At 36.6% G+C, this 13,679-nt stretch overlaps 1 protein-coding gene across 1 annotated transcript in view; it reads right to left on the reverse strand.

Moving 5' to 3' along the window:
• AGBL1 (AGBL carboxypeptidase 1) overlaps nt 1-13,679 on the reverse strand; it is a 910,143-nt gene that overhangs the window by 351,207 nt on the left and 545,257 nt on the right. The window contains exons 20-21 of the mRNA XM_020963428.2: nt 7,585-7,748; nt 164-166 (exon numbers count right to left, since the gene is read on the reverse strand). Of these exons, the coding sequence (XP_020819087.2) occupies nt 164-166; nt 7,585-7,748 (167 nt within the window). The remainder of the gene's footprint in view (nt 1-163; nt 167-7,584; nt 7,749-13,679) is intronic.

Consider the following 13,679-nt stretch of genomic DNA (forward strand, 5'->3'; position numbering starts at 1 on the left):
ATGTACCCCATTATGCTTCTCTATTCTGTTTCCCATATTTTCTCAGGTGAACATATCTGCTTAAAATACAAAGAAAACTGGGCTTCACTTTTTAACGTATTTGATTTCTTTGGAACAAGGTCAATATTTTCTGAAGCATGTTCCAAAGAAGGTTCTACACAACCATCTTTCATTGAAGTCCATTAAGTCAAATTTGTATGCTTGTATTAGAATTTCAAGATCTTCCTCGTTAACCTTACTCCATTCATCAACATATTTTAAATGCATAATGTGTGTGTGTGTGTGTGTGTTGTATTGAATCGCATTTATCCACAGCTATATGAAGCCATTGTTTTCACTGCTGGATTTTTTTTTAAATATCCTCTACTGCTTTTCTTCTTTTAATACTGTAGTTACTATGGTATCCACCTTACTGAATATACAAAGTCAAATTTACCCCATTCTCTTCTTTCCAAATTAAAATACTTTTGATTAGATTTGCAGACTCCAGCAATGACTCTCCCAATCCCTAATCTTCAACTACCTCTTCTTAACTATTAAGTCTACCTTAGCCAAGAGTCTGTCATGCCTACATTCTATACTATAGTCTAGAAATTCAAATTTCATTCTGACACAACTAGCCATTTAATTTCCAGTTTTGCCTTTTTCCTCTAAAGCCTCTTCTCTCTACTGACGTCAGTGGTAAAACAAAACAAAACAAAACCCAAAACAAACCCAATGCCATTAACGTCTTTAATTTCTTGAAAAAAGAAATTCATTATCATAATAGAGTTCTATAATTGGAGTTAGGACAAAATGAGTTTAAATCCTGACTCTAACACTTGCTAGTGGTATTACTATTAAAAGGATACCCCCTTTGAACCTTAGTTATTTTAATTGGAAAATGGGAATAATGATATCTATTATACCTATCAACTTTTGAGACTTAAATATGAAAGCATATCCAAAATTTCTTGTAACCTTTAAATACATGTATATCAGTTCTCATTTTTAATCCTTACTTATAGATTTCTTCTGATAAAGTCATTTATGCCCAAGTGAATTATTACAAGTGATTTTCTTCCTCTGAGCATCTGCATCTGCAGACAAATGAGAGATGTCCTTTCCATTTGTCTCTAAAATCTGTATATCATTTAGTGGGATGCTTAGATTGTATATTTTGCTAGTCCAGAGCATGCCATGGTAACTTATCTAATAAAATTATGCTGACTTCATTTATAATAGCCTCTGTTCTACTTATATTTTATTTCTGAAGCATTTGAATTGTATCTTTCCATTTCTCATGTATCACTTTGTACAGGCAGAGTGCATGAAAATGAAGACAGGATATAGTCCATGACTCACAGCCAAATAGCAAAGGGATGAACCCCATACATGACAAACTTCTCTTTTAGTACTAATTTTGAATCTCTGGTCATCGCATAGACTTTTTGCCAAGTGCTCAAAGCAACTTTTTTTTTGCAAAGTAACCAATTTCTTTTGTTTCTCATCACCAATACATTGATCATCTCTATGATGAAAAGTAGAAGGAAATGTTACCTTGCATGCTACTCCCTGCCACCTTGATCTCTGAGAATTTTCGAAGATGGGGACTATGCAATACATTTGTCTTCCCATTCAGAAGGAACTGAATTAAACCAGAGGTTCCAACACTGGTAGTCCTTCAGAGCTATCAGGAATATGGGGGTGGAGTGGGGCAGGAGGGCAGTAGTACTGAGTACCCCAGCTTAAAGACCTGCTGGTGTGCAGAATATAATAGATTACAGCAAGTTTGTTTCTCAGCTGTGAAGCCTTCCTTTGTCCTGTCCCATTGTGGTTTTGCTGCCTCTTGGTCCTGTCTTTGCTCTTAGATCCTATGACAGCCAATGATATCACTAGTATTTATAGACATACATACTCTGTTTCTATGTTCTTGCTTCTGAGTGGTCTACCAGATCCTGGATTCATATTACTATAATGTGTGAGACCAGTGTGAGAACCATGAAGAATCAATAATTACTTTTTGGTCACAATCAGGTCAGATAAGACAAATCTTCCAAGCACATTGAAACTATTTGGTGAAGAGTCTACTGTTCACCAAATATGTCTTGTTCCCGAATTGTAGAAAGAAACCAGAAGAGTTGACCGAGTTTGAGTTACTTGGCCAAGCCTGTCTAGCAAAAAAAAAAAAAAAGGAAATCTAAGCTCATTTGGCACATATTTGAATCTTATGGGTGGTTCTTAATATCTTTGTGACCTTGGCACCTTACTAGGACTCATTTTCCTAACCTATAAAGTGTAAGAATTAGACTATACCAACTCAAAGAGCCTCTCCATCTCTAAATCCTTTAATAAAAAGTAGTGAATCAAATTACTCCATTAAAGTTTCCATTTTATGCCCTAGCCCACTGGCCATTCTCTAACCAGTTTTGCAGAATATTTGTATAAACTTATGAAGCTCCATCAGCTAGTGATGGTTCTTCTTGGTTTGAATTTCCCTGCTTTGAGTTTAACTTTTGCTTTCTCTCTCTTTTTCTGCTTTTATTTTTAAACATGTTTGATAAATTAATTACCTCTCTGCAAGGTACTTAGGCTTTGAACCCTCCCGCAGGAGGTCTGGCTCTAGAGTTTGATAGTGGCCACTGGGGTCAGCAAGCTTACAGGCTACTTAACAATATGAAAGCCAACAGAATCAAACAAAAACAGAGAGAAAAAGATGGAACTATGAAAATTAATGAAAAGCTGCTGAATTTCCCTAGACTGCTTGAGGAAAGCTATTTGAAGCTTGCCTAAATATTAAATGCATTCATTAAGTGCTTCTCTCCTGTTTGGGCAAATCTCAAAGGTTTTCAGTGGCCTTAAATTTTTGGAATATTAAGTCAAGAATTTGCTATTTGTAGAGAGGAAAGAGAGAACATAATTCATATTTAAAAGCATTTTTCAACTGAAAGGAGCCAAATATCTTTCTGTAGGTCTGGCTTTCTAAATAGATAAAATTAACTACAAGAGAACAAGTGGTTCAGTAAGCCTGAGCCTAGGAAAAGAAATCATGACCCTAGTGGGTCATAAGTTCTAATCTTAACCCTCCCCCCTAAAATGATATGTAACACTAGACAAGCCAGCTAACCTCACTCAGCATGTCACTGAAACTTCCTAATATTCACTTGGACCATTTGTAGGATAAGAGTCATATTAAGTAACTCATGGGTTTCTATTTGTAGAAAACACTGTAAATACCAAATGATGATGCATATGCCAGATAATGAAAATATCATTTTCTTTTCCTTCCAATTTGTATCTTATATGTTCTCTTCTTTGGACTGTCATCTTCCTGAACAGGAATTAATTGTAAAGGTGTGGCTATATCCAGGTCATCAATTTATCTTTAATGTTAACAAAAGAATTAGCAGAGATGCTTCGCCTAAGAAGAGCCCAGAAAACTTTGAAAAGTAAAGACTCCATGGAGGATTGAAGTAGGTTTCCTTTTCATTTAACCTGATAAGAGATAGAGATCTTTGTCAGGTACCATGCTCTATGGCACAGAATAATATAGAAGTTCAGAGTTTGAATCAAGGCACAGTTGAGGAACAGGAGAATAGGAAATCTCATTGCCAATGACAGATGGCAATGATTTGGAAAAGTACGAGCTTAGAACTTAAAATCTTGAGTTCCAATCCCCTATATTTACATAAATACCTTCAATTCCTGATACTCAAAGTTCCTTATAAACTCTTGTGGAAGAGTTACTAATTAATGCTAAGCATGACCAATGTGCCCATCAGAGAAATCTCTGGATGCACAAGCCTGCTTTACAAGGTCTGCATTGTTCATTCCATCAGGCACTGGGTGGGGAAGGGGGGAGGGTAACTGCTTAGGGAAAAGCCAAAAAACTAAAAGGTCACTGATGAAAATGCCCTGCTTTCCTCAAGCCTAAGTATTTCCTTCCTATAAGAATTCTCACATGCTGCATGAGGAAAGGTTGTAAAATAATTCCATAACTTTAACAAAAAGCAAGGAGTCTTAATCAGTGAAACAAAAAACTCCAGAATTCTATGTTTGGAGAAGCATATAAACTGAGCTCTAAGGACCAGAAGCAAAGATTGCAAATACAACTATGCTTTTGAAGCTGCCCATTTTGGAAAGTTCATTAGGGAGTTCCACACCGGATCTGGGAAGGATTCAATATAGAATTGGAGGGAAACTTTCCTCCCTTGAAAACTGAGGAAAAACTGTGCTGACATCCACTTAAACAAAAGAATTAACTCTATATGTTCAATATCCTGATAATAACTTTTACAATGCAAGAACATAATTTGTAAGAGTACTTGGATATCCTTCTCTCATGAGAGAAGCCTGAACATCTCCTAAAAGGGTGACTTTCTTTTGTCCTTCTTGGTGTCCCATCAAATTAAAGTCTAGAAAAGTGATGGCTGAACTGAGATGCTAAGAGAATCATAGGGCAAAATGAAGGTATGATAATTTAAAATTGGGAGAAAATCCTGGAAAGTCTGAGATGATTGAGGTACAACTGAAAATCTCTGCTTTTTCTTATTTTTAAAGGAAGTGGGCTTGTTCAGAGGATCAAAGGCAAGGTAAAGGAGCTCTACTGAAGAGCAGCAAAAAGCAATGGAAGAACAAATATCAAGATGAACTATGGCAGACTCAGCAAAAAATACTAAATGACTTTGGAAAAGACTTGTCACAATAGATAAGGGGTACCTCTTGGAGTAGTAGTTTAACCTTCCTACAATGCATGCACGATTACTTCTGGGGATGAAATAAAGAATAGAAATGGAAAAGAGGAAAAAACTTCTTGCATTTTGAGAAAAAATCCCATTCAAGTAGAGAGGAAAGGGTTATAAGGGAGGAGAAAACCTTGTGTGTGTTTCATTTTAAGCTACAGTCTGTGAGTAAATAACCATGATTGCTGTCCCTTCTCTGGGCATGACAAATGGGAAGTTACTCTGTAAGCATTGGCTAAACTCTAATCGCTTTTATGGCAAATGAGGCATGAAACCTATTGTCAAAAAACATGATGTCTGAAGTGTAGAGCAGCACTTTATCTTCCCAGCAGATTCCTCAGAGATCTGAGCCAGCTAAGGGCCCTGGGATACTTCAACAATTGTACCCGAGTCCCTCTTTCAGGCCAAATATGAAGGAAGGTCTATCTGGACAGCATGTTCTGTTTTACAGAAGTGATTTTTCCCAAGTGATGGTGGGAACTCTATAAATAGAGAGAAGCTAAACTGCAACTGGGAGACATGCAGGTGGTTGTGTATCAGGGATCTTTTCCTGCAAGTCCATTGAGAAATGTGCTGCACAACATCACAGAATCTTTCCAGTTCAGTTATTGGCCATTTGGGTAAGGACCCTAATGGTAATGAAATATCCTGGGGATAGTTCTGCAGTTACTCTTTCATCTGACTTGAAAGGAGAAATAGTGTGTTGCTTAGAAACAAGAGAGAGCCCCAAACAGCTCACTCTTAGTTTCATTCTGATGACTGAGAAATGACTCCCCCTCATAGTAGATGTAAGGAGGTCACTTGCCAGAACATGTTTGGGTCAGGGACATTTGCATCCAGTTTTCTCTGCAGCCAGGTGGCCTCCAGGTCCCAAGGGCACCTTGTGCTGAAGCTCTGATTCTGCCTCTTGTCAGTTGCCTTGAAGCTCATGGTGAAAATATTTTATAATGCAAACATTTAGAAAAATCAGACAGAAGGTTCCCCCTCCCTTTTGTGCTCATTTCTAATTCAGGGAATTTTTCCTCCTTCTTTAGCCTGTAGCTGTGAGGCTTTGAAACTGATTCAATTCAACAAGTTGAACAACCACTCATTAAGTATATACTATCTATTAAGCACTGATTAGAATGAGTGGGCATCATAAAGTAGCTCCCAGATATGAGAGGAATAGTTATTATGGACTGTTGAAGCCTATCAAATTATGCTAGTCTGTGTTCTAGCCATCTTACTTGGTCCTTGACACTTTATTTTTCAGATTCATGTTAGGAACTGGGTGTCCTTGATAGATTTCTCTTGTTCCACTTTACAGGCAACTGATCCTCACTACATTGGGCATAATCAATTCTACTAGAGGAAGCAGTGCCAAGCCTGTTCAATCTTTCCTCACTGAGCAACAAGGAAGAAAATAACTAGGGAATGCATAGAGCTGAAACAACTTGGGAAAGAAGGAGAGGAAGAGACAAGTTGAGATCTAAGCTCTGACAGGTGGAAATGTTTGCCATCAGAGGGAGAGGCTGACACTCCACATTGATGCCAAACATGCCAAGCCACAGAAGGGGGTGAAGAAAACATGAGAAGAGAGAGTCAGGCTCAATATCTGAAAGAAAGAAATGGACATACAAGTCCCTAAGGAGTAGAAGGACCTGCTTTTTGGTTTTCTCCATAGCCTGTGATCTAAATCAAGATGTGTTGAGTGAGCTAATTAGTGTATTAAAGTAATTAGGTCCAGAAGAAACCTGCCACATCTGAAGCAGATTGAATTTACACTATTCAATATGTGAAAGTCATTTGCTGACAAATCTCCTTGGAGAGACTTTTGACTAGTCAAAAGGAGGCTGAGATCAATCCCTCCCACCCACACCCCCCTATCCCTAGTATTCATACAAGAAATTATGGCTTAATTTTGTCTTAACTGTAGGATATGCATTTACATTGTGCTAAATGCCGAGGATACAAAGAAAGGTAAAAGATAGTCCCCACTCTCAAGGCACTCACAATGTATATAGTTCTAAACAATTATATTCAGGCAAACTATACACAGGATAATGCACAATTATATTCTTTATAAATTTTCTAGTAGGATTGTTATCTTTCACTACATTCCACCACCCCAAATGACCCTTATCCCTACATCCTCCCTGTACTCAACACATAGGCACCTATGTCAGGCTCTTTTGGTTTCTTTCTGTTTAAAGATCTTTCCCTCCCTCTTTAGTTGCTTATCTTCCTTCCTCATCGTACCAGGAGCTAAAGAAGATGCAAAATTAGCTAAGTCTCTGCCCTCACAGAGCTTAGAGAATGGCTAGAGATAAAATATGTACATAAATAAATAGAACATAAAATAAAGCGGAAAATCATGCACAAGAGAGTTAAAAGCCAACCCTTTCTCTTTCATCGTTTGTTTCCAACCATCATTAGGTAAACAATGATTAAACTCCAACTATGTGCTAAGCACTGATGAAGACAGAATGATAAAAAAAAAAAAAGATACAGTCCTTGACCCCCTGGATTTTGTGAATAAAAATAATAAAAATATCTATGGAAATAACTACAAATAAAAATAAAATGTATGTGGATAAAAGAATGAACTAACCTTTCCCCAATTCTCCAGGTACTAAAGTATAGTTAAAATAGAATAAGTTTCCTAAAATTGTATCCCCAGCCATCCCTAAAGTGCTCCAAAAGGAGGGGACCCCCTTAGATGGTCACTACATCCACTGTCATTGGAAAGTCAAAGTCAGGATTTTCATGATTTCCAAAGATCTCTCAATCCTCTTAACTGCAAAGTATTTCTCTCTCATTTATAAAGATAATCTGTCACAGGAATCCAATTGATTCAATTTTCCTGATGATCCTGAACCCTTACCTCTGAAGATGGTGTCCAAGAATATCCTTCCTGGCATCTAGTAGGGCAGAGGCTTGTGCCATGAACTGAGAGCTACAGGTTAATGATTTGAGCTGCAGAAGGAGAAGACCCAAGCAGAATGTGGCTCCCATCTCTTCCAGTTCACGGGTTCCCAGCTGTAGACCCTGCCAAAGAGACACAACTATGAATAAATGATTCCTAGGTTCTCTTCCTACCCAAGAAATCAGTGAATTGATAACATGTCTCAACTATTCACATTATACATTATATCTGGAACCTACTAATGAATTCGGAGTTATAAATGACACTCAGTAGAATACAAGCTCATTGAAGGCAAGAACTATTTTTCCTTTTGCCTTTGCAATTTAGGATCTAGCACAATACATCACAAATAATGGGCGTGTAATAAATGTTTGTTGAATTGTATTGGATTGCACTGGGAAAAAAGACACCTCCCTCTAACCTAAAGAAATTGGCAATTTCCTGAAGAAAGAGATGAAGACTAAAAAGAAAATAAAACAAGCCTTTCTCTAAACATAAATGACTAAAGTCTTAAAATGTTAGTACACAGCTAAATGCATCTGTAATAGTATTTACAATTCAATGCTAAGCCAATGAAGTGTACAAGATGAAGAATTTTCTTTTTTTTTTAAACTAGGTCCATTTCTTCCCCCCCATTTTACTGATTTATTAACAATCACTTCCATATGCTTTTGAAGATTTTTCTCCCCCTTCCTCCCTCTCACCCTCCCCAAGATGGCGCACAATCTGATATAGGTTTTACATTTACATTCCTATTAAACGTATTTTCACATTAGTGAAGTTGTAAGTAAAAATTAAAACCGATAGGAGGAACCATCAGAAAGAGGAAACGAAACTCAACAGAAGGTAAAAATAAGTGATAGCGATTCGACTTCCATAGTTCTTTCTTTGGATGTGGATAGCATTTTCCATCCCAAGGCCTCTGGAGATGCCTTAGATCCTTGTAATGCTGAGAAGGGTTCAGTTTAACAATCTTAGTCATTGCATAACGTGGCTGCTATTGTGTACAAAGTCCTCTTAGTTCTGCTCACTTCACTCAGCATCAGACCATATAAGTCTTTCCAGGTTTTTCTGAAGTCAGCCTGTTCATCATTTCTTACAGCACAATAGTATTCCATTACATTCATATACCACAACTTCCTCAGCCATTCCCCAATTGATGGGCATCCTCTCAATTTCCAATTCTTTGCCACCACAAAAAGAGCTGCTATGAATATTTTTGTACATGTGGATCCTTTTCCCATTTGTTTGATCTCCTTGGGGTATAGCCCTAGAAGTGCTATTGCTGGATCAAAGGGTATGCACATCAAGATGAAGAATTTTCAAGAGAGGAAAAGGTTTATTTGAGAGAAAGTAGTGACTGGAGTCTGATGAGGCTTATCTGATATTGTTGTTCAGTTGTATTTCACTCTTTGTTACCCCATGGATCACAGAATGCCAAAATTGCCCATGGGATTTTTTTGGCAAAGATACTGGAATGGTTGCATTTTCCTTTTCCAGTAGACAAAGGAAAAGAGAGGTTAAATGACTTGCCCAGGATCACACAGCTAATAAGTGCCTAAATCTGGATTTGAACTCAGATCTTCTTGAATCCAGGCCCTGTTTTCTATCCACTAAGCTACCTAGCTGCTGCCTTTATTTGATTATAATAAGCAATTAATAATAATATTACTAAAAATACTAATAGTAGCTAGCACTTATACGGAACATACTACGTTCCAAACACTATCTTAAACACTTTACAAATATTATCTTATTCAATCCCCACAACAACCCTGAGAAGAAAGTGCCATTATTATCCCCATTTTTTAGTTAAGGAAATTGAGGCAAACAGGGGTTAAGTGACTGCCCAAGGTCACACAGTAAGGATCCGAGGTGTATTCGAACTCATTCTATCTCATTCCTCTTAGCCTTTGGGAACCCACGGACATTGGCAATAATAGTCAGAAAACATCTACATAGGAAGAATCTTGAATCTAAGAGAATTATCTAGAGTTTGGGAGTCAAAGGTGCTCAAGGTTATTTCATCAACTTATGAATCTCTGTTGCTGCATGTTTTGACATCTGTTTTCCCAAGGAAACAGATATTGCTCCAGTACTAGGGGAGGTCTGTTCTTTTGAAAACAACAGCAGTGGGAGGAGAAAGATAAATGTTTTACAAGTTCATAATTTTTTAAGTCAATAGAAAAAGATCACTTTTTAAAAAGCCAGGCAGTTAACAACATCCCTAAAGTGTTTTCTGTGTGGTAAAAATCTATGATCTTACTTAATAAATGAGCTTCCTCTCTCAGATATGTCTTCTTGATTTCTTTCCTCCATGCTCTCACTGTTTAGTATCTTTGGTGATTCATTAAGAACTTTCATAAATCAGTGACTTCATTGATGTGAGCACTCCCTTCATTTGTGAATATTTCGATCCATCCATGTCCTCCCATCCTGTGTGAGTCTTGTCCATTTGTCCCCTCATGACTCCTCCAGAGAGGTTCTACCCAATGAACATTCCTCTAGGTCACATAGAATTTCATGAATTCCAGTGGAGTATGCTGAGAGTCTACCAGCTCTTTGTCAAATAATGAGGCCAAGATCTTTGGTTAATGCTAAGGAAATCAACATCATGGGTTCAAATGTGATCAGTTCCAGTTCACTTGTTTATATGCCAGTAGCCACACCCATGATACTATAATTCAACCATTTTACAAATGTATGCACCTATTTCCATGGGGAACTGGATTGTAAGATATGAAATGATTAATAAAATCCATTTTTGCTCCAGAAACAAAAATTCAAATGAATTGTCTATGAGCAGCTTATTAGAATCATCTTCATACAGGCCAAATCCTGCTACCAAAACCAAACATCACTACAGCAACATTTTTTGTATAACAAAACAATTTTCAATTCCCACATGATGACTCAATCATTTCAGGCAATGTTTAACACAATTTTTTTAAAGTCAACTATAATGGAAATATGTGGACATTCTGTTAGAGTGTTTTGTAATAGTAATTGAGTTGTAGACAAAGAAAGGTCATTTACAGCTGTTCATTGGTTGTCAGAAAATTTTATTCATCTAGGAAACTTCATTTTAAGAATGATTTAGTGACTATCCCAGTAAATAAAAATATATTAATGGACTTCTAATGAGAGTTAGAAAAGGGTGGATAGGGGGAGGGTGAACTTTAAAAATGCTCTTTTGCCTTGACCAGTATAGAACCATTGTAACAGAATTTAAAGAGCACAGCACCAAAAAAATCAAAAAGCAAATTTTGAGTGACACTGGACTTCCTTAGCTGGTGATATTGACCATATACTGCATCATTTTTTAGTCATGTAGTGGAGTAGTGAGTGACCTGCCTCAGACCCTTACTAGCTGTGAGAAGTTGTAAAATTCATGGCACAGTGCCTGGAATATAGTAGGTGTTCAAGAAACACTTCTTCCCTTCCCCCTTCCCCAGGAAGATCTGAGGTCATGGCTTGTCTCTGATATGTACTGGCCATGTGATACTATGCAAATCACATAACATCTCAGTACTCTAGGCAACTCAGACTCTAATTGCAGAGAAAGAATGCCAATTTACTTTGGCAGAAAAAGTTTCCTCACCCAGTAGTTCTGCATATCAATAAAATCACAGGACCAGTTCCTTATATCTACACCTTGTACATGTTATTTACTCAATAAATATTTGATAAATTTATATTAATTTCCTATTGTGTGAAAGGCACTATGACAGGTACAAAGGATACAAAGACAAAAAAAGGAATCTCTAGCTTCAAGAATTTACTAATATAGAAGAATAGAGATGTCAAATTCAAATACACATTATAATCCCAAGTGTGGCCTGAACCAGATTAAAATGGATGTGTGTGTGTGTGTGTATACAAAATAAATAAAAATATAATACTAATGCAAAATACAAATATAAAAATACAATAAAATAAAACACAAAATATATATAAATGCAATAGAATATAAATGATGCCCACAAAAATAGTTTAATGGACTCATTTCTGTTTGAGTTTGATACAACTATACTAAAGAATAAGACACATAAAAAAGAAGTAAATTTAAGATCCTTTGAGGAGATTAAAAGAGTACTAACAACTACAGAGACCAGGAAAGGTTTCCTTTAAGAAACTGTGCATGAAATGAGCTTTGAGGGAAGTTAGAGAGTCCAAGAGATAAAAGTGAGGTAAGACAGCATTCTAGACCTCAGAAAACAGAAAAGAAGGAACAGAAAACAGAAAAGGGGAACAGAAATGACCTCAGAAAACAGAAAAGAAGGAACAGAAAACAGAAAAGGGGAACAGAAATGACCTCAGAAAACAGAAAAGAAGGAACAGAAAACAGAAAAGGGGAACAGAAAAGAAACAGGAGCTGGAATGCCAGGTTCAGGGAACAGTAAAAAACTATGAAAATAATAGTGATATAATTCTGGAAAGGTAACCTTATTTTACTATTCAGCATATAACCCAAAGAAGTCAATCACAGAAATCCCACATATATCAAAACATTTTTAGTAGCATTTTTGTGGTAGTCATAAAATAAGAAACTGGGTGTTCACTGATTGAGAAATGGGTAGACAAATTATGTCATAGGAATATGCTTGGCCATCATAAATATAAGGAACTGAGAGAAATGTGGGAATACTTGTACATAATAATACAAAGACAGAAACAAGAGGAAAAGATACATCATGAATATATTGTTTTTAAAGGCAACACTAAAAAAGCAGCTTAATTCAGATTCATTACATTGAATAATCTGTATTCCAGAGAACAGATGCTAAAAAAAATAACCTCAATAGAGAGGTGGAAGACTACTCATATACAATGTTATCTATACTCTCAGATCTAGTTTCTCAGTCATTTTTGCTTAACTGTTCCCTCATTTAAAAAAGAGTTTAGGGGCAGATAGGTGGTGCAGTGGATAGAGCACCGGCCCTGGATTCAGGAGGACCTGAGTTCAAATCCGACCTCAGACACATAACACTTACTAGCTGTGTGACTCTGGGCAAGTCACTTAACCCCATTACCTAGCCAAAAACAAACAAAAAAATTTAAAAAAAGAGTTTAAATAGAGGAGAGATATCCTGGGCAATGACTTTTTAAAGCACATTTTTTTTAAAAAAGAAAAGGATAAAAAAAAAACAGCCAACAGGAAGTAGGTTGTAAAGTATTTTAAACTTCAAGCCTAGGTAGTGATTAATTTTTCTAGCACCCATGGTAGGGTACAAAAAATTCTTGAGATAGAAAGAGACATGCTCAAAAGTGTAGTTTTGGGAAATTATTTTGGCAACAATGGTGAAGATGAATTTAAAAGCAAAACAAAACAAAACAGGAATCAGGGTGACTAAGAAGCTTTTTCAACCACTCATAAAAGAGGTGGTGAACACTAGAACTAGTTTGGTGGACATATCTATAGAGTGAATGGGAACAGATATAAGAGGTGTTATGCAGGCAGAAATGGAAAAAAAAAGACTTGTCACTGATTGAATATAGGGGGTGAGGAAAAAGAAAAAGTTGAGGATAATAGCAAGATAATCAACTTTGGTGACTAGAAGGATTATGGTGTCATCAACAGAAATGGAATTTTGGCAATAGGGCAAGAAATACCATACGCAAAAATTCTCTTTTAGAAGTGTTAAGCTTGAGATGACAATTTAGTGCACAATGTGAAATGTCTAACAGACAGTAATACAGAGCTGGAGTTCTGGAGAGATATAAAAGGCTGGATATGTTGAGTTAGGAGACATCTTCATCGATATTGATTTTTTTCCCCATGAGAATTAATGAAGTTACCTAGAGAAGGTTTGAAGACAGGATAAAAGAGAAGATAGACCAAGACAGATCCTATAGGTACACTTATGGTTAAAGAGTAAGTCATAGATGATGATACAGCAATTTGAAACTAAGAAGCAGAAGTTAGAATAGCAATAAGAAAACAGAGAAAGTAGTGTCATGGAATTCAATAGAAGAGAGAGTATTCAAGAGAAGAAGTTAATTAATGGTCTTCAAAGCTGCACAAAGGACAAGAAGAGTGGGGAATTAGAAAA

This window comes from Phascolarctos cinereus, unplaced genomic scaffold (assembly GCF_003287225.1).
Source record: "Phascolarctos cinereus isolate Bilbo 61053 unplaced genomic scaffold, phaCin_HiC Scaffold_3;HRSCAF=262, whole genome shotgun sequence".
Taxonomy (NCBI): Eukaryota; Metazoa; Chordata; class Mammalia; order Diprotodontia; family Phascolarctidae; genus Phascolarctos; species Phascolarctos cinereus.